General features: G+C 37.7%; 1 protein-coding gene and 1 pseudogene across 1 annotated transcript; one reads left to right on the forward strand and one right to left on the reverse strand.

The window, feature by feature from the left end:
* Positions 1 to 928: 928 nt before the first annotated feature.
* On the reverse strand, positions 929 to 10670 carry BET1 (Bet1 golgi vesicular membrane trafficking protein). The gene is made up of 4 exons (XM_044246044.1): positions 10513 to 10670; positions 6353 to 6477; positions 3614 to 3670; positions 929 to 2094 (listed from the first exon to the last, which is right to left on the reverse strand). Exons 1-4 carry the CDS (start codon positions 10529 to 10531, stop codon positions 1939 to 1941), a joined length of 357 nt encoding a protein of 118 aa, XP_044101979.1. The 5' UTR covers positions 10532 to 10670; the 3' UTR covers positions 929 to 1938.
* A 7426-nt stretch (positions 10671 to 18096) lies between these two features.
* LOC122905603 lies at positions 18097 to 18238 on the forward strand (annotated as a pseudogene).
* The last annotated feature ends 433 nt before the right edge of the window (positions 18239 to 18671 follow it).

The following is an 18671-nucleotide window of genomic DNA, read 5'->3' on the forward strand; positions in this document are numbered from 1 at the left end:
ATCTATCCTTCACTTGCCATGGCTGGTTTTCCCAAGGCTTTGACCTCATTAACCATAGTTGATTCTCTTCTGTTTCCATCTCTAGTCATTTTCTTCTTTGGCTTTCTGCTCTTAACTTTTGCAATTTTTATTATTGACAATGAGTCTTCCCAAGCTCTTATGTCACATAATTGGCCCAACATACACAGTTAAATAATTCTTGAAAACTGAACCAATCTCTAATGCAGAGGCATTTCTGCCTGGAAGTCACAGCATCACCCCGAAGCCTGAAACCACCATATGTCTTGCTCTTAAAATAAGTCCCTTTTCTGATGTGTATGCTAACGATAGGGAGAACTGGTATTTATTAAGTGATTACGTGTCATGTATTTTCAATAAATTGCCTACCTCTGACAACAATCCTATGAAATAGGTGATTTAATGAAGAAACAAGTCCAAAAACATTGAGCAAGGGAAGGAATGGAGACTTGAACTCAGGTCATCTAACTCAAATCAGTGTCACAGTATCACAGGACCTTTGGCCTATTTCTTTGTATTTTTGGGGGGGAGGGGCTGTTTCTTATATGTGAAGTCACTTAACCCTTCTTAGTTCTGGAGTTTCTGTCAAACAGAGGCCCAGGTGATGACGACAAACAGCCAAAGACAAGACCCGAACTGATAAGTAATTAGGGATGAGCAAAAGAGCATTCATTCACTCTCTGCAAAATCAAAAATAAGAGACTACAACTAAAAGTATAGGGAATTAAAGAGATTTTTTTGAAACTGCAGTCATTATTTATCTCATTTGTTTGAAACAAGTTCTGAAATAATACAAATATGTTATCTTTCCCAGATTTTTGGGGGGACGTGTTTTTAGGACCATTTCTTGGAGTCTATGTTTGAAAAAAGGAAAGAGAGACTTGAACAAAGAGGCAACAAAGACAATACATTTCATTAAAAATTTTATTTTTTGAGCCCATGAATAGGCAAATTCCAAATAGTAGCAATACAGAGTATTTAAGAACATCTTAATATTTCTTTTTATCCATCTTTGTTTTTCTTTCCATAAACAAATATACTGGATTAAAGCAACAACACTTAACCCCAAGTTCAATGCCCGAGTACTTTCAATATCTATTTTGAACACATAATAAAGCAGAGGCAGTTAATTTTATTTCCATTCAGAGCTTAGCAATTACTTTAGCTTCACATTATTGTGTCACAAATGATAACCAAAGGGCCTATCTAAGTAGCTAAAATCATTAAACTATTATAAGCCAAGTCAACAGTATGTATAAAGTTAATATAAAACAACAACTAGACTGGTATACATTTGTTTTGGGCCCTAGAAGAAATGTGCCAAAATAACAAGCTTTGGTAAAAGATGAGGTCATTGGGCAGAGGGGAAAGAGGAGTCAGGTCATCAAAATTTTTGAGGAAACCTGTAGGTAAAAGGAAATCAGCCTACAATTTTAACCAAATAGAGGAAGAAAGGGCAGTACATTATCAGGATTGATGGTAATTCAGGAAAACACATACACCATTCCCTCACAAACTAGTTCACTACCTCAAGAGTTCAGCAACAGGCTCTCCAGGAATTCTGTTATTCTTCCACTAAGTTTATTCACATGGAACATAAACCTACATTTATGCTAACAGCACAGTATTGTATGGCTATTTAATCTGACAACGAACAACAGGAAAAAAATTGTTAGGGCTAGAGTGACTTCGGGCCATCTCAATACCCCTGAAAATAGGGGCAAAAAATGAATTATTAAGCAACAGTATTCAAAGAGCACTGTTTATGTAATGTGATTTATAAACAAATAAAATTCAGTAATCCTCCATGGAAAAAGTCGTAATATTTGAAAATTAGAAATCTTCTGATGCTGATTTTTTACCAAAGTGGCACTCCAAAGCGTTAAGTTGGAACAAATTCCAAACTCACACTTACTCGCATCACCTCAGTTTAATAATCCAATAAATGACGAAAAAGACAAACAATGAAAATAGCATCATATAGCACAGCAGCTTTGTTTGGCTCCCTCTAGATAAAATCTTCAGTTTTCCCATAGTTTTACCTAGAAATCCAGTTGTAGAATCAAATTGTGAATCCTGTGAGGAGAAAAGGAAAACATAATAGCTCGATTCTAATACTCTACATATGCACATTTAAATAATTGAATATACTGTTATTAGAATACATTTTTAATGATACTTTTAGTGTTTAGTCAATTCAGGAACCTGTTTGTAACTTGGGTAATCAAGTCTAATTACTCTGTGCAAAACAGAGTAATTCTCTCAATGAATAAAAAGCTCTTTCATTACCCAATAAACATTTCTTTCAGGACCAGAGTAATTCAAAATCCCAAACTATTTAGGTCTTTTCCCAATCATGTGAATTAAAAAAACATTAACAATAAAGGTATGTAGTTTGTCTATTATCACACAGGTGTTTTCTGTTTTTGTTGGGGCGCTGCTCTCCAAGGTCAAATGGTTGGCTGCTTTCAGTAAGTCAGTACAATAATTCATCCAAAATTTAATATGGTTAGCAGTTAAATGTACTTTATTTTTAAGATGTTTTTATTTAGATAGCTGACCTTGAAGTACAGTAGAGTCTATTAAAAGTTAAGAGAAATCATGTAGAAGTGGTAAAATGTGGTAAAGAGTACAAATATGGATGGGGAAAACTACCATATTAAGTCCTAAAGATGAGAGGTCTAGGTGTGGATTAGAGATACTCTACTTTCATAGAAATCTCAATATCCTAAGATGTAAAGGTATATGATACCTTTGCACAGTTCAAGTTTTATGGAGTTCAAGCACTTTAGATCTATAGTTCTTCACCAGGGTTATGTATCACAATGACCGGGACACTCCCTTTTTTCATAAGTTTGTGTAAATCCCTCGCCCCTGAAATTCTCTTATCGGTATATTTAAATTGGGAACCAGGCATAAATATTTCCAGTGATTCTAATGTACAACCTCCATACAAACATTGCTCTCAATGCCATATTTATTTTTTAATGCCATCCTCATTTTTTAATAATACAATTTTAAAAGCAAGTGGAGAGACTAGGGAAGGTCCAGAGAAGTAACATCCAAAATAAGCATTCAAGAATGGAAAGAGATGCTACACGAAAAGGTGTATGTTGCTGAGCTCACTGAGACTTGAGATGAAAGGCTCTGGGATGTTACTATGTTCAAATCTTATTTGTTCAGGAGTGATCCTGAGGAGATTAAGCAAAAGAAATAGGCTCACATTAAGTCAAAGACATTCAGATGATTGAATATGAGGAGCTTTTTGATTACTTGGTAGTCTGTATTCATTAGGATTTCTAAGAACACTCAAAACAGTCATTTGTCCTGAGTCTTCAACAGTGTTTCTAAATACAAGATGAAAGTTACAATGGCTTCTACCTCCTCCTCCCATTTGTGTTAGGCAAAATGAAAAATGGGAAAATAAATAAACTTATTAGTTATTTCAAAGCAATGAGATTCAAAAGGGCAGGAATCTAGGACTTATGATCTCTAATTTCAAAATGGATAAAAGTTAAAATGGTATTATTCCTGATTAAGAGACTAAAATTGAGAATATTAGATCAAATTTCAATTTAAAGTCAGAACTACTTACCATTTCAGCTAATAATTTATTTTGATGTTTAACCTCATGGCCTATTTCAATGGAGAGCTATTTAAAAAAAGCACATATGTTATTAGTCATATAAAGGTATTTAAGTGTTATAAAGTAAAAATAAAAACCACTCTAAACATACTTTTTCTCAAATAAAACTGTCTTCTGAAAATATAAAATACATAAACTTTCTTCTGATATTTTTTTTCCACTGACATGAAAAGGAAATTTAGAATTTCTACTCCTTCTCAACTATGGCTATTGTCTCCCTGTTCTTCATTTTGATTTCATCTTAATACTTAATTTCATCTTTTAATTTTGGTACATACTTCTCTCTGATTCTCTTGGCCTTGCATGCTTTTTTCTTCCTTTCTTTGTATTTAAACAACAGCATTTATCTGTGTATTTTCTTCTTTACATTTTAAAAGATATATACAAGTACCCATATTACCAATTCAAATCTACATTAAGTATTTAATATTTTTTTAATGAAATGGGACATTACTTTGAATATATACCTAAACTGGTTATTTATTTATATTCTAAAGGTTATTTTTCTTTAAAATATGATAATAAGGGCTCCTGGGCGGCTCAGTTGGTTAAGCTCAAGTCATGATCTGAGGATCCTATAATTGAGTCCCATGTCAGGCTCTCTGCTCAGAGGGGAGCCTGCTTCTCCCTCTCCTTCTGCATGCCGCTCCCCCTGCTTGTGCGTGCATGCACTCGTGCTCTCTCTCTTTGTAAATAACTAAATAAAAATCTTCAAAAAACCTTAAAAATAAAATATGGTAAAAATTGGAAAAAAAAAAAAGACAAGTTTTGTTACCTCCATTCTGAGCTATGCAGAAAGAGGCTGAACCTAAAAGAAATACTATTTATGTGGTTATGGCTGCTATTCAGGCCAAAACATATTTAATACTTTATACGAAAATTCATCAAAGGCTTCACTTCCAAGATATTTGGATAAAGTACAAGCAACAAATGAAAATCTTGGCAAACTGCTGCAAATATTATTTTCAACTTATCTTATATGGAAAGCATATGCGGTGATTCTGATACAAAATCATACTAGAATTCTATAGATCAGAACATGAGCTTTTTTCCAAATTTAGCAATTCAGAGGTAAAAAAAGCAACTATAAAGCTAAATATCCCAAATCACCTAACAACTTTCTACAACTGTCATTCATGCCAAAGAAAGCAATTTCCAGGAAGGAAAAAGCTTTTTCTAACAAGGAGCCTAAATTATCAACTGGAATTTAAGAAACAAAACAAAACAAAAAACCCAAAAAACATTTAATTCTTAATTCCCTCTAAATATTGATTTTCTAAATTGTAACATTATACAATATTACTTAGTTCATTGATCAACTCCTTTGGATTTAATATGACTTTGAAAACAATATTCGTTTCAGATAATAGTCTTCAGGCTGAATACAATTCTATCTTCCAAAGACTAATGAAATACCAATTAAGTTTTGGCAACATGAGCTTCTACTGAATGTTCTATTAGTGTAGAGCACGTTTAATGTAATACAGAATCAATCACATACGCTGTTAAGATCACCTTTTTGCAATTCCTTTATTTAATACATATTAAGCTCAGTACCACTAATAAGAAATTATGCTTAGGTGTATATAAAAGATAAAAGGAAAGACAACAGAAAAACCCTACATTCTGGTAAATTTCTTTTATGTGCCAATAATTCCAATGCAGATCCCTATGTTAGAGAAATGGTACAAAGGGTCCTATGATCACATGGGGGAAAAGTGACTTTTGATGTGGTAATCAGGTAAAGCTTATAAGGAAGGAGTGCAGTGAAGAGGAGCCTTTACTATGGGCAAATTTAGTGAAGATAAGGAGGGATGGGACACCGCTAAGGCAAAGGAATAGCAGGATCAAAGGTATGGAGTGCAAGTGACAGCCAACACACACACACACACACACACACACACACAGAGTACTAGAGCTCTCTTGCAGAAAACATATACACATTCAAAAAGTGTGGGGCATAAGGTTTGAAGAGCTGTGGACAATCTCTGAAGGACCTATTTGATCAAGCTCCAGAGCGTGAATTCCATTCTTACATGTGGAGACACTGGAGACTTCCGGGAGCATATGATGCATTTTTTTTTATTAACATATAATGTATTCATACAATTTAAAAAACAGCCCAAAAAGATAAGGTGACTGTGGCGACAGTACATAGCTCAGAACTGACAGTGCAATAAATGAGAAACAAACAAGGTAAGAGGCTCTCTCAGTAGTTCAGCCAAGAAAACCAGGGGATAGTATCAGAAATAAAAAAGAAGAGACAGAAAGAAAGAAGTACTAAACTCAGTTGACTGACCTGGGGTACAAAGGTAGAAACATGAAACACTGAGATGTGTAGCTTAGAATACAAGAAGAAGAAAAGTCAGGAAAAGAACTGCGTGGGGCCGGAAGATGGACTGCTCTGAGACATTACTACAGACAACATACAGTACTGTAGATGTACCCACACACCAAAAAAGTGGAAGTTTAAAAAAAATAAACAAATGTACCATATGTTTTGATTGGCCACATTTTCTAATCTTCTATTTAAATCATGTTTATATTTTGACTGCATTTTGACCTTTCTGCATAATACACAACTTGGGTCACTGAATTCCTTAGTATGATGCCAATAATAATAGTTTATAATATGTACGTACATAAATACATAAATTTGAAAGTATTTAACATCTGTTAAATACTTACAGATTTTATAGCAGTTACTTTGCTTCTCAGACTTTCAGTGAGTCTCTCGTTTTCTTCTTCACAGGCACTATAGCCACTGTTAGCATAGCCATAGTTCCCATAGTTGCCAGGAGGTACTCCTTCACCTGCAAGGATCAGAATCACAGTATAGTTGTAGCAAAAACAAGTCACTTTTGAAACCTTGATAGGAAAGAACCAAAAAAGACCCCTGGAGGGCGTTGCAGACCACGTATGTCTATAATATTCACACTTCAAAGAAATTTTAAAGATCAATAACCAAACAGAGATCAGAACAATTCTAATGCCCTCTTTTAAGCAAAGAATGTTCAATTCATTCTTATACTTATTTACTGATTGTCCACAAGATGTTAATCGGCACTGATATACAAGGATATTCAGGATACATTCCCTGCTCCACAGAACTGCAAATTTTAAAAAGGATCTAAAAGTAGGAGCATCAACTGTCCACTGAAGAAGCCTGGCGATGAAGGAAAAGGGAGAAAGAGGATAAACATAGCAAAAGGGAGCCCATGGCAGGGTGGGGCGGGGGGGGTGGTCCTTTACTGGCATCTCTTCCTTTTAAATAGAAGAGAGCTGGAATTACTTATGGAGAACACTAGCTGAGAGTTAAGAGGGACACACATTCAACAAATATTTCCAAAACTCCTATGCATCAGATCCATTTTTCTTTCTGGGTACTACTGTTGGGAGCCTATCTTCTAGGGAACTGCACTGAGACTACCCAGTCCCAGCGACTGCCCAATAAAGTGCTTGGTATTCATCAGGCAATCAAACAGGTGGCATGAGCCTTGGAGAGTGAATCTGTATGCAAATGTGCTAGAGCACTGCGACAGGAAGGCAGGGTGTTGCTTCACCAGTTGTTTTTTTTTTTTAAACAATTGATACCGTCAATTTTCTCAGTAAAGGAAGAAATAAGACTGTCTTTAAGGAAGGGTATCATTTGGAAAAATCAGTAAAGAGAATAATGGGGGAAAATGACTAGGACTACACAAGTCCTAGGGGGATAAAATGATCCTGGCTGAGGCAACATACTGTGGTGGTGTCAATCCTCCCGGATGTGTGATTTTTCTGAAGAAGAGCTCATCAACCAGAGTTAGCCTGGGAGAATCTGGATGGTTGGATTGATCAAGACTTTGATCGAGAGGTTTACAGCATCAGGGCTGAAGAAAAGAGCCCCAAGAGGCTGAGCTTGCTTGCCAAAAGAGAAGCTGAATATATGGAATGTGGGGACTACACTGGACAGGGATAGAAGCAGTTTCAGTGGAGAAATGAAGGAAAGGGGTGATAGAGAGACTAGATCTCTGTAAACTCAAAGAGTAGATGAAGCCAGAGACACAGTGAAACATGGAAGGACAGGAAGTAACAGTGCTGGTAGCTGAAGGATGGTTGGGGTATAAATAGGAAGCTCTTTCAAGATATGGCACAAACCTCACTTTCTTTCAAAGGCAAAACTCCCTCTGAATTCTTAAAATTCTTATACTACACACAACACTAGTATCATACTCTAGAGAATACTATAAGGGTAGAAACTAAATCTGTTTCACTCATGGCTGTATATCCCCCACAAAGTGTACTCATACACACACACAGAGACACACACACACAATGCACAGTAAGGCACACTCAAAAAACACTCATAAATTAATTAATACAATGTGACTTCACTTTTAGTCAACTTTGAATGCGCCTGCCTTTGCCAAGAAGGAAATCATAAACTTCTTTGAAGGCGGGGACAATGTCTTGTACTTCTTCTATATTCCCTGTACCTAATGACTAAATGCAGCAGACACTTACACAATTCCCACCACTACAAAAACCACAACAAAATGTTAAGCAAGTATGTTCCGGGAGAAAGAGGTACAGTCCTCAAATTCTCCCTCCATTGCTGATACACTATTCATAAAACTCTAAATATAGCATGAGAAGTTGTAGGAAAGCTAGTGAATGCCAAAAATCACCCTCAGCCTGTGTCTATTTAGACAAATGCTACTTCTTTAGGGTAGTTTCTACCCTAACTGAGCCAAATCATTTAGAGATTCATGGGAAGTGTGCCACATGAGTACCTGTCAGCTTCATTATTTATCCCAAGTTTAAAATTCCAGGTCAATCAATCTGATACTTAAAAAAAAAAAAATCCAGAATAAAAAGAATCACATCATACCAATGTAAATGATAATAGACACTTAAGTAAGCATCCTTCCACTCAACTACAAGGAAGCTTCAGTAAGTGGGGGGATGGGAAAACATTCTATCCTAGAGATTCTAATATAATTAGTCTGGGCTGTAGTCCAGGTATCAGTGCCTTAAAAGTTCTCCAGGCGATTCTACTATACAGTCAGGGCTGAGAACCACAACTTCTCAAGTCCCTTTTCTGCAATTTATCATGGCACACTGTTGCACAAAATCATTCAAGGGAGCCAAAGGACCTATTGATGAGATCGAAACTCCATGGCCTGGCACTCAAAGTTATCTCCTCTGTGGGGTTCTGGTTCCATGTTTCCTATCTCAATCACACTGGCTTAATAATAATCCCATATACACACCATGCTTAATCCTATCCTACAACTTTTCGGGGGTACGAGGAGGGGTAGGAGAGTCTTGCTTCCAACTGGAACGTGCCTCTCTCACCCTCCAATGATCAAGCTCTAGTTCAAGTTCTTATGTTTCTACAAAGTAAGCAGTGCTCTATCTCTGGAATCCCTGAGTCACTATCTCTATAGCTTATCTCCTCGTTGGATGTACAGCTGTCACCTTGTATTATAATTTATCTTCGTACATGTTCCTACTCACCAACCAGACTGCAAGCTGTGGGAGCACAAACAGGGCCACAATCAACTGTATACCTAGAACTTACTCAAATACACAATAAATGTCTGTCATCATTAATAATGATAAAAAGATATAACATTTAGGCATATAAAATTAAACTGCTCAATATTAGCTATGTTTTTTCTCTACAATTTACCTGGCCAACTTTCTAGGATCCACGTATTCATAAAAAGCTGTATTTTTCAAAAGCTCTTTCTCACAGGGGCGCCTGGGTGGCTCAGTGGGTTGAAGCCTCTGCCTTCAGCTCAGGTCATGATCTCAGGGTCCTGGGCTCGAGCCCCCACATCGGGCTCTCTGCTCAGCGGGGAGCCTGTTGCCCTTCCTCTCTCTCTGCCTGCCTCTCTGCCTACTTGTGATCTCTGTCAGATAAATAAATAAAATCTTTGAAAAAAAAAAAGCTCATTCTCACACTACAATTTTTTTAATCAATTAACAAGTATAAAGTTACTGGCAACTTTAAATACCTGACATTTCTGAAAATATTTTTTATTCCTTTTTCCATTTTATTGTAACCACTGAAAAAGGTAACATTACGTTTTTTTCAAATATTCTACGTATTTTCAGGTATGCTGCACGCTGATTTAACGGTGTTTTGTTTTTTTTTTTAAATACTCTCTCAATAGGGAGCTTCAAAACCCAGAATATGCTGTTTTATTAGCTGTCCGTTATAATGGCCCCTTAAAAGTCCTAGTGCTTGGTGAAACTGTTTCTTAAGTTTTCACACTGGAAAGAGACTCAGATTAAAAAAAAAAAAAAACGTTCTGGGTTTTAATGGACTTTGACCCTGATGTTACATACTACGGCCTTTAACAATAACGACAGGTACATTTACCTTTGTAACTCACTGTTACCAGATTAATATGATTGTTATTAGCGTGCTTCGCATGCAACATTCATTCTTCAAATTTCGCTTCTGAAAAAACTAACATCCCAGGACGAGTGGAGTACAAGAAACCAAAGCCAGATCTGGGGAACTCAGCAGGTTTCGTAATCACTCTCTGACAGTCGATAATACAAGAAAACTTGTAGTTCAGCTGTCACTGTACATACCCCACCCCCAGTCCTCCACTACTCTCTTTCTATAAAAGTACCATTCAAACTTCGGGCTGAACCAAACTACAGGAAACCCCTAGGATCTGATACAAATGGTGTGAGACTACTTGGCTCCGCCTCCAAGACCCCTCCATACATCCTGCTTTCTAGCCCAGGTTCCAGTGACAGAAGAACTGGTCTGATTTCTTTCCGCGCCCCCGCGCCCAGCACGGCCGGTTCTGGGGCCCCCGAACTTCGAACCTCAGCCCTCCTCTTACCCAGGCCTGCACGCCTCATCCTGCCAGAGTAGGGAAGAAAAAAAGCAGATGGAGGGATGGATAGGAAAGGGCCAGGGGTCCCCCGGACGGCGTCTTCAGTACCAGGGCCCAGAGAAACACCAAGCTCTTTCCCCAAAGCGCCACGACATCACTGGAGTCTAAACATCGCGCCGGCTGATGGCGTCACCCAGACACCAGACGCCTTGCGAGGCGGCTTGAATGTCATTGTGGGAAATGTAGTTCACCGTCGACGCAGTTAGAGAGGCAGGAGCTTGGCGTGAACTAGGCTCCCGGAGCGGGCGGGGCTTCCGGAGAGGGCCGGGCGTTGTGCGGTCGCAGACTCAGGGTCTGGAAGTCAGAGGAGACGCCGCTGCGTGGCTTGAAGTCTCCCTGTAGCTTACTCTCACCTTGTCGCCTCTACACCCCCTCCCCAAGCCCCGCACCCCACCCTGTGCAGCTCCCACACCCCCAGCCCCGAATTTAACGCCTTAGGTCTGCCTTCTTAGACCTTGGGAGGATAGTTGACTCATTTTCCCTGATTCCTCCTCTTACTTCCTCTGACCTCTAGAGTCAGTTCAGGGAAAGTCCAGGAAAACTTCATCCAAGTTTCTGATCTCACACATAGGTAATCTGAGACCCACAGAAGGGAAGGAAGGGGGTAACAAATTTGTGCTGGGTGCAGTAGAGGAAACCAGGTCCCGTGGCTTAAGACTGCTGCGGGGAATGCGGCGGTCAATAAAAGGAACAGGTTTCCAGAGGCACTAAAAGAATTAGTTACCTGTTAGTGGGTTGGCTGCGTTTCTGGAAATAACCAGGCAGTGCTATTAGCTGTTGAGGACCCAAGGAACCCTAAACTCTCTCCCACTTAGACTTTTTAATGTACAGAAAGAATATGGAAATATTATTTACACATGTTAATGTGCCAACGTAAGCGTTTAAAAGCCCTTTGGCAAGGGTGGGGTGGTACTGGAATTACCAGTTAGCCCTAGAATTGTATCTCACAGGATTATCCTGAAGTGTAAAGGAAATAACAATTGTTATTTTTAATCTGATACACAGGAGACGTTTTAAAACCACTGGGTGTTTGCGGTTGTTGTTGCGGCTGTATGACAGTGGAATAATCTCCAGACTGGAGATTTCTGAGAATGCAATCTCTGATAATTTCAGTGGTCCCTTATAGTTTCCCAGTATGAACATTGACTGTAGTAGTGGCACTTAAGTCTAAGGTTGCACACAAAAACAATTTATTTTAAAGATTTATTTATTTATTTACAGAGAGAGAGAACACATGTAGGCAGAGAGGTGGGGGGGAAGCAGGCTCCCCGCTGAGCAGAGAGCCTGATGTGGGACTTGATCCCAGGACCCTGAGATCATGACCTGAGCTGAAGGAGGAGTCTTAACCACTGAGCCACCCAGGTGCCCCACAAAAACAATTTTTAATAAAACTAATTAACCTGGGAAATGAACTTAACCCAAGAACGTCTTGAGAGAAGAACAGTCTTCATAAAAATAAAATAAACCACCATTCTTTAAAAGGTGGAATTAAATGAAGATTGCATCAGGGACATGTTTTGCAAACAAACACTAGAGGTTCAATAAGAGAAATGATGGCAAGACTTCCCTTTTTTTTTTTTTTATTTTTTTTAAAGATTTTATTTATTTATTTGAGAGAGAGAGAGACAGTGAGAGAGAGCATGAGCGAGGAGAAGGTCAGAGAGCGAAGCAGACTCCCCATGGAGCTGGGAGCCCGATGTGGGACTCGATCCCGGGACTCCAGGATCACGCCCTGAGCCGAAGGCAGTCGTCCAACCAACTGAGCCACCCAGGCGTCCCTAGACTTCCCTTTTAAATTTACAGTCTGTGACGGTCCCTTCTTTTGTAAAAAGTACACATGTTCTATAAACAAAACATGTCAGAAAAATCATCTTACTGAAATTAGGCTTTCTCATATAAGTGTAATTTTTAAAAACATAATGTTAAGTTTACCTAAACAGACCAATTAAATTACATGTGTACTTGTCCTCTTATAAACTACTTCCCCTACATGATAGGGAAATCTTAGAATATAGCCAAGGGGGGAGGGGTAATAAAATATAGCAAGAATAGAACTCAAGACAGGAAAAATTGGTTTATATTGAGCTTATGACCTAAAAGTCCAAATACACGCAATTGTTTATGGCTACTGTTGCCAGTTTCAAATTAGGATGGTAGCAATTGAGAAGATTAGGCATCCAAAAGATGAATTGGAAAAGATGGATTTTAATACACACAAGAATAACTATTAAACGTGACCACAACTGACATAAAGACTACAGGGAATTTTTTCTATTTTATCATTTATCATTTATTTTTATTATTTTCTTTTTCTTTTCAAGTTAAAATGCCTGACTCTTCATACTGAATGAAGATGAATAAAATTCTTGGAGATAAATAGGACTTTGAAATTTTTCTCTGTTCTCATAGGAAAATTTCGTAGAGAATGCCTAATCTCTGAGGGTTTGAATGACTGAATGACTAAAGAAAGGAGTGATTAAAAATGACCAAAATAAGTATCCCTAGTAGCCATTACAGAAGCAAGAAAATGAAGGAAATGTTTGAATCTTGGTACAAAATTTGAAACCTTTTCCCTCTCTATTCTGCTTCCTGTTCATATGTCCTGCCTCTTCCTGATTGGCTAATCCAAAGGACAGTAACTCTCCAAGCTCTAAAATAAACATTAACAAATTTTCCCATCTTTAAGCAAATTTAGTATATCTACCTAGCATCATCTTTGAACCATAGGAAAATGCAAACCAAAACGAGATAGCTCTTGATTTGCAAACAGGCTATGGGGAAAAAGTTTGTAAGTTAGTTATTTGGCAATTAAAACACATTTCTTCTAGAGAGAGATAATGGTAAGGTATACAACCCAGCCCTAGAAAACATGTGGTTATTGTGGCTCCTATGTTGGCCAAAGTCTATGTAGCCCATAGTACAGCTGAAATACTAGATCTTTTCCATGAAAATGAGTAGGAAAAAAAAATTGTAATCCTCATGACAAAATAAGGCAATATCATTAAAGAAGAAATAGAATTTTTAAAAAACTATTTTGGTTATTGTGTTTGTGAAGGTATTAGTTTTACTCAAAACTTCTTGGAAGAGCCAAGAAAATTTTTAAGGAATTTTCAAAGAGCCACAAACTTGATCTTCCCTTTCCATAACTCAGGAATATGGTGCTAGTACTGATGTAATCCTCTCAGCCATAATTAGTAAAAATAAGGCACACAATTGCAACTGAAAAGTTTCAGCAGAGACAGCTGCATGATTTGGGGGCCCAGTGCCAAACAAAAGTGCTGTACCCTTCATTCAACGAGCGGGAAAAATGTGCAGATAAAGGTACTAAAAAATAAAGCTTTTCTCTTTTGTCCCAGTGTCTACCACTAACCAACTTATCATCATGTTTTCTTTGTTATTTAATGCCCTTCTATTTAAAAAAAGAAAATGAAAATTTAAAATAATTCATCCTTCATCTTTACATTGTGCAATGACAGAGTTTTAAACTCAAACATATAAATTTTAAATTCAAACCTTTAGCTCATGTGAAATCACGAAAATCACACAATTTGGATTTCATAGCTGAAATACAAATATCTATTTTGTAGAAGTACTGCACAAAACTAACTCAACTGATTTTTTTTAAAGATTTTTTATTTACTTATTTGACAGAGAGAGATCACAAGTAGGCAGAGAGGCAGGCAGAGAGATAGGGGGAAGCAGGCTCCCTGCTGAGCAGAGAGCCTGATGTGGGGCTTTGGGTAGGGGGTGAGGGGGGCTTGATCCCAGGACCCTGAGATCATGACCTGAGCCAAAGGCAGAGGCCTAACCCTCTGAGCCACCCAGGTGCCCAAACTCAACTGTTTTTATTCTATGTCTTGATATGCACTGTGTCTTGATACTCTACCAACACATTACCTTCAGCTTACTGATGAGTTAGGAGGGACTGAAAAGAAAAGGAATGAATGGGTTGCTCTACCTTTTCCTTTCCTTTCATGTTATGATTTTCAATGTAACTGGCTAATACTGTAATGTAATGTAACTGACAAGGGAGTCAGATGAATAAGGAAGAATATGATAGAGCCCCTTGGATATTTTTTCTTTCTGCAGAAGAAGTGCTGGTTCAAGAACATGTGGCCCTTTTGGGCTGTCAGTACCCACACTTACTCAGTCACAGACTTGACACACTTATCTTATATTCACTTGGCATTTTCTGAACTCCCATGCATTATGGGTCCGCTGGAATTCTGTGTTCCTGGGGTATGACAAATGTTACACATGAATGGGGTGGTAGGAAACAATAAATATGTATATTTCACATATCTCTTTTGCTCATACACATGCTCCATTATTCCGTTAGACTTCAATTACAAAGAAAGAGAGTGAGCAAATATAGAATATATATTCACAGAGAGAGATTGATCAAGGTGAAATAACTATGCAGTAGAATCCACCGAGAAGCAAGAAAATGTAGGATTTATGTAATGCCCCAAGCAAAAGGGGGGGGGGCAGCAAAAGGAAAGAAGAAGGAGGGGAAGAGGTTGTAAGTTGCATACTTCTCCCCAACCACCCACCAAGTTGGTTTCTTTCTGCAGTAAGTGGTTAATGAGCCATAGATGAGTGAAATTCTTGTGACTTGGCGTGTACAGGCAGGAGAAAAAAATTCTACTGCAAGGTAGTAGAATTGTGCCTACAAGGTAGGCACAATCCCACAACCTGAGTGATGAGGTGTGATCCCAGAGATGAGGCTCTCTCTAGCATTTCACTCCAAGATTTTCACTCTTCCAGCAACTCTGTTGTGTTATTAAGACCTCATTCTGGTAAATGATTCCTTCCTGAATGTCAGCTAATCAGCAACTTTGCGTTGTTGTTGTTGTTTTCTTTGAATATCTGAACCTACAGTAGAGCTAAGTTTCCAAATGGGCACTTTGCATAGGCTGCCCTTTTAATATTCCAATTTTCAAGATATCTTTGACATTTCTAAAACATCATTTTATATTAAAGACGATAGGTTTAATTTTCATTGCCTAGAAAATATTGGTGCTGTACATTTTAAAAGGGTCTGTGCTGCCTATATTCAAGGCAAATTTAGTCAAGTTGATAGTCATTTTATTTTTAATAGCATTTTTTCCTCAAGAACTATATTAAATTATCATACTGATACATTCAAAGTACAAAAGGAAAAATGAAGTACACAATGTAGTTTTATTTGTGCAGCACTGTTAGACACTTTGACAGACATAATATTTAATTACTTTGCTTGCTCACTTGAGAGAAAACATTTTCAATAAATTGTTCAATGGTAGAAAATGTTATCAGTTGTTATGTAGGAGGCAACCACCTAATATTTTTGTTTTATTGCACACAAATGCACACAATGGGTTCACTACTCTTGATTTCTAAAATTGGGCAAAGACTGTGTCACAGATGTACCCAAGTTGTCTTATTTCAGTTTTCCTTAGTTTATTGACTCAGGAAGACTTTGTAGCCAGAGTCTAAAAAAGCAAGTTTATCACCTTGTCTATTATTAACCATAATCCCATGGCCAGCTGAGATTGTCAAATGTTTATATCTTCAATATTTGGTTCCTTTTATTCTTACAGACTGAATGTAATGGTTTCAGAGCCCTACATAACATTAAAGTGATTTAAATCATGAACCAAGAATCACATTGTTTAACACCCAAATTCCAGGATGATCAGTCTGGTGGTTCCCTTAAAATTCATTTGTGCTTTCAGTAATTTTTTTTCCTGCAACTGATTTGAGACTTCTTAATTTGCTTTATGGTAATTCTATATCAACAGACCCCAACTTTGTACATTATATATTGTCACTTCACTTATGCAAAGGTGACGCTATAGCACAATGGAGGAATTTTTCAATATTTCCATTATTTTTTCAATAAATGACACTCTTTCAATTTATATTCATATGATAAAAACAACTACCCCTATCTCCTTCTTACCCAAAATCAGTTTGAGGCCTAAAATGAAAGGTGAAATAAAACCCCAAGACAAATATATGCATCTTTGGGTTAGAAAGGATTTCCTAAATAGGACATAAAAAAGCATCAGCCAAAAAAGAAAAATTTGATAATTACACTACATTAAAACTGAAAGACTCCTGTTCATTAAGCGACATCATTAGTAAAGCGTAAAGACAAGTCACTATCGGAATACAATAATTGCAAAACATGTATCTGACAAAGGACTAATATGGGGAATACATAAAGAATTCCTACAAATTAAAAAGGAAAAGATAGTCAACTCAATTAAAAAATGGGCAAAACACTTGAAAAGCTCTTCATGAAAGAGGATATCCAAATGCCCAATACCTGTTTGAAATGTTGCTCAACATCATTTGATATCAGAATTATGCAAATAAAAACCATAGTGAGATACTACTATGCCTTCTTCAAAATGGCTATGTACATACACATACAATGCCAAGTGTTGATAGAGAATTGGGTGTGAAGCAGTGAGAACTCTGAAATGCTACTGATGGATGTGTAAATTAGTATAGCCACCTTGGATAATGGTTTTACAATATCTACTAAAGCTGAAATGTACACATATGCTTCTGTTCCTAGGCATATACTAACAACAGGTGAACATACACACATATACAACTGTCCCATGAAAGTTTTAGCCCTAGGTCTCCCTGACTGCTTGGCTTGAGCCCTATAATAATGTGTCTCAGGCAGTTTCCCAATCCTAGTTCCCTGGAAGAGAAAATCTTGGTCAAAGATTGGTCAAAAGTGAGTAAGGTGCCCATTCCTGGTTAGTTCAATCAGCTGATGATGAGTGTTTCCAGAAGTTTGGGCAGAGAAGATGCTTTAAGAACTGGTTGCAAGGGTAGGAATAAATATTATTTATTAGTACATTAAAGCATATACACAGCTGATCATTGGCATAAAATTTCTCAATCTCTGTTCTGAACAATAAATAGATTTCATGGAATAGCTTAGAAAAGTAAAGGCTATGTGCTCACTCACATCACTGGGGCCTTTATCACTGTCATAAACCGGCCATAAAAGTTATGGTTTGTTGGTAAAAGCAATGATTTGTATTCCTAAGCCAGGTGAGTTTTGCCATACACATTCACTGCTGTTTATTTTTTTTTTTTTAAAGATTTTATTTATTTATTTATTTGACAGACAGAGATCACAAGTAGGCAGAGAGGCAGGCAGAGAGAGAGAGGAGGAAGCAGACTCCCCGCTGAGCAGAGAGCCTGATGTGGGTCTCGATCCCAGGACCCTGGGATCATGACCTGAGCTGAAGGCAGAGGCTTTAACCCACTGAGCCACCCAGGTGCCCCACTGCTGTTTATTTTATTGAGTGTTCTTTATTGGGGTCAGAAGACCATCTTCTCTGCAGAAGCAAGGTAAAGGCCTAATTTTATTTGAAACACACTGAGTTCTCTGCCACTCCCTGTGGAGGTGAAATCTTGAGCTGTGGTTTCCACACAGGCTGTCACAGAAAGACAGTCTGAATTCCCTCATATCTGTTTAGAACCAATTCATTATTGACAGGGATTCTGAAAATCCAATCCATCGCTTCTCGGCCTTTTGGCTAAGATCAAGTGAAAATCCAATCCAATCCCTACACTTTAGTGAAATAGAGGAGTGCATTAATTTTAAATTCTTCTGTAGTAAGTTGTTTTTCTTTTCCATAAGAAGATCATTTCTGCCATTAAAATGGAGTCAAAATTTATACTGTTGGGGAGGAGGAAAGTTTCTTCTGTCCAAGGTTCTTCTAGCTCAACTAAGAATTACATTTACATGAGAGAGATTGAGGAGAAAATTTAATATTGTACATGGGGGAATCCTCACAGATGTGAAATTCCAAAGACAGGCAATAAGAGGTTTATATGATATTCCGAGCAAGGAGAGGGTTAGGGATCTAGGGATACAAATAGGAGAAAAGCAGTAGCAGGAAGGTGAGAGAAAATGTTTGGAAAACAAAGGTTACCCTAGTATGGAGATAAGTTTATCAGGTAAAAAGGCAACTCTGTTAATAACTCTCTTTGTGGTATAGGCTCTCCTTCCCAACATAAATTTAGGAAGTGGGGACAGGGAGGTAAAGAGTTTTTCCTAAATCTGCTAGGTTCTGATGGCTATAACTCAA

The sequence above is a fragment of the Neovison vison genome, chromosome 4 (assembly GCF_020171115.1).
Source record: "Neovison vison isolate M4711 chromosome 4, ASM_NN_V1, whole genome shotgun sequence".
NCBI classification, from domain to species: domain Eukaryota; kingdom Metazoa; phylum Chordata; class Mammalia; order Carnivora; family Mustelidae; genus Neogale; species Neogale vison.

What these genes read in the sequence shown, in the direction of transcription:
- BET1 (XM_044246044.1), bottom strand. An exon ending in AAGTAACTGCTATAAAATCT is followed by an intron (nt 3,671 to 6,352) that starts GTAAGTATTTAA and finishes TTTTTTAAATAG; the next exon opens with CTCTCCATTGAAATAGGCCA. An exon ending in ATAAATTATTAGCTGAAATG is followed by an intron (nt 2,095 to 3,613) that starts GTAAGTAGTTCT and finishes TTCTCCTCACAG; the next exon opens with GATTCACAATTTGATTCTAC.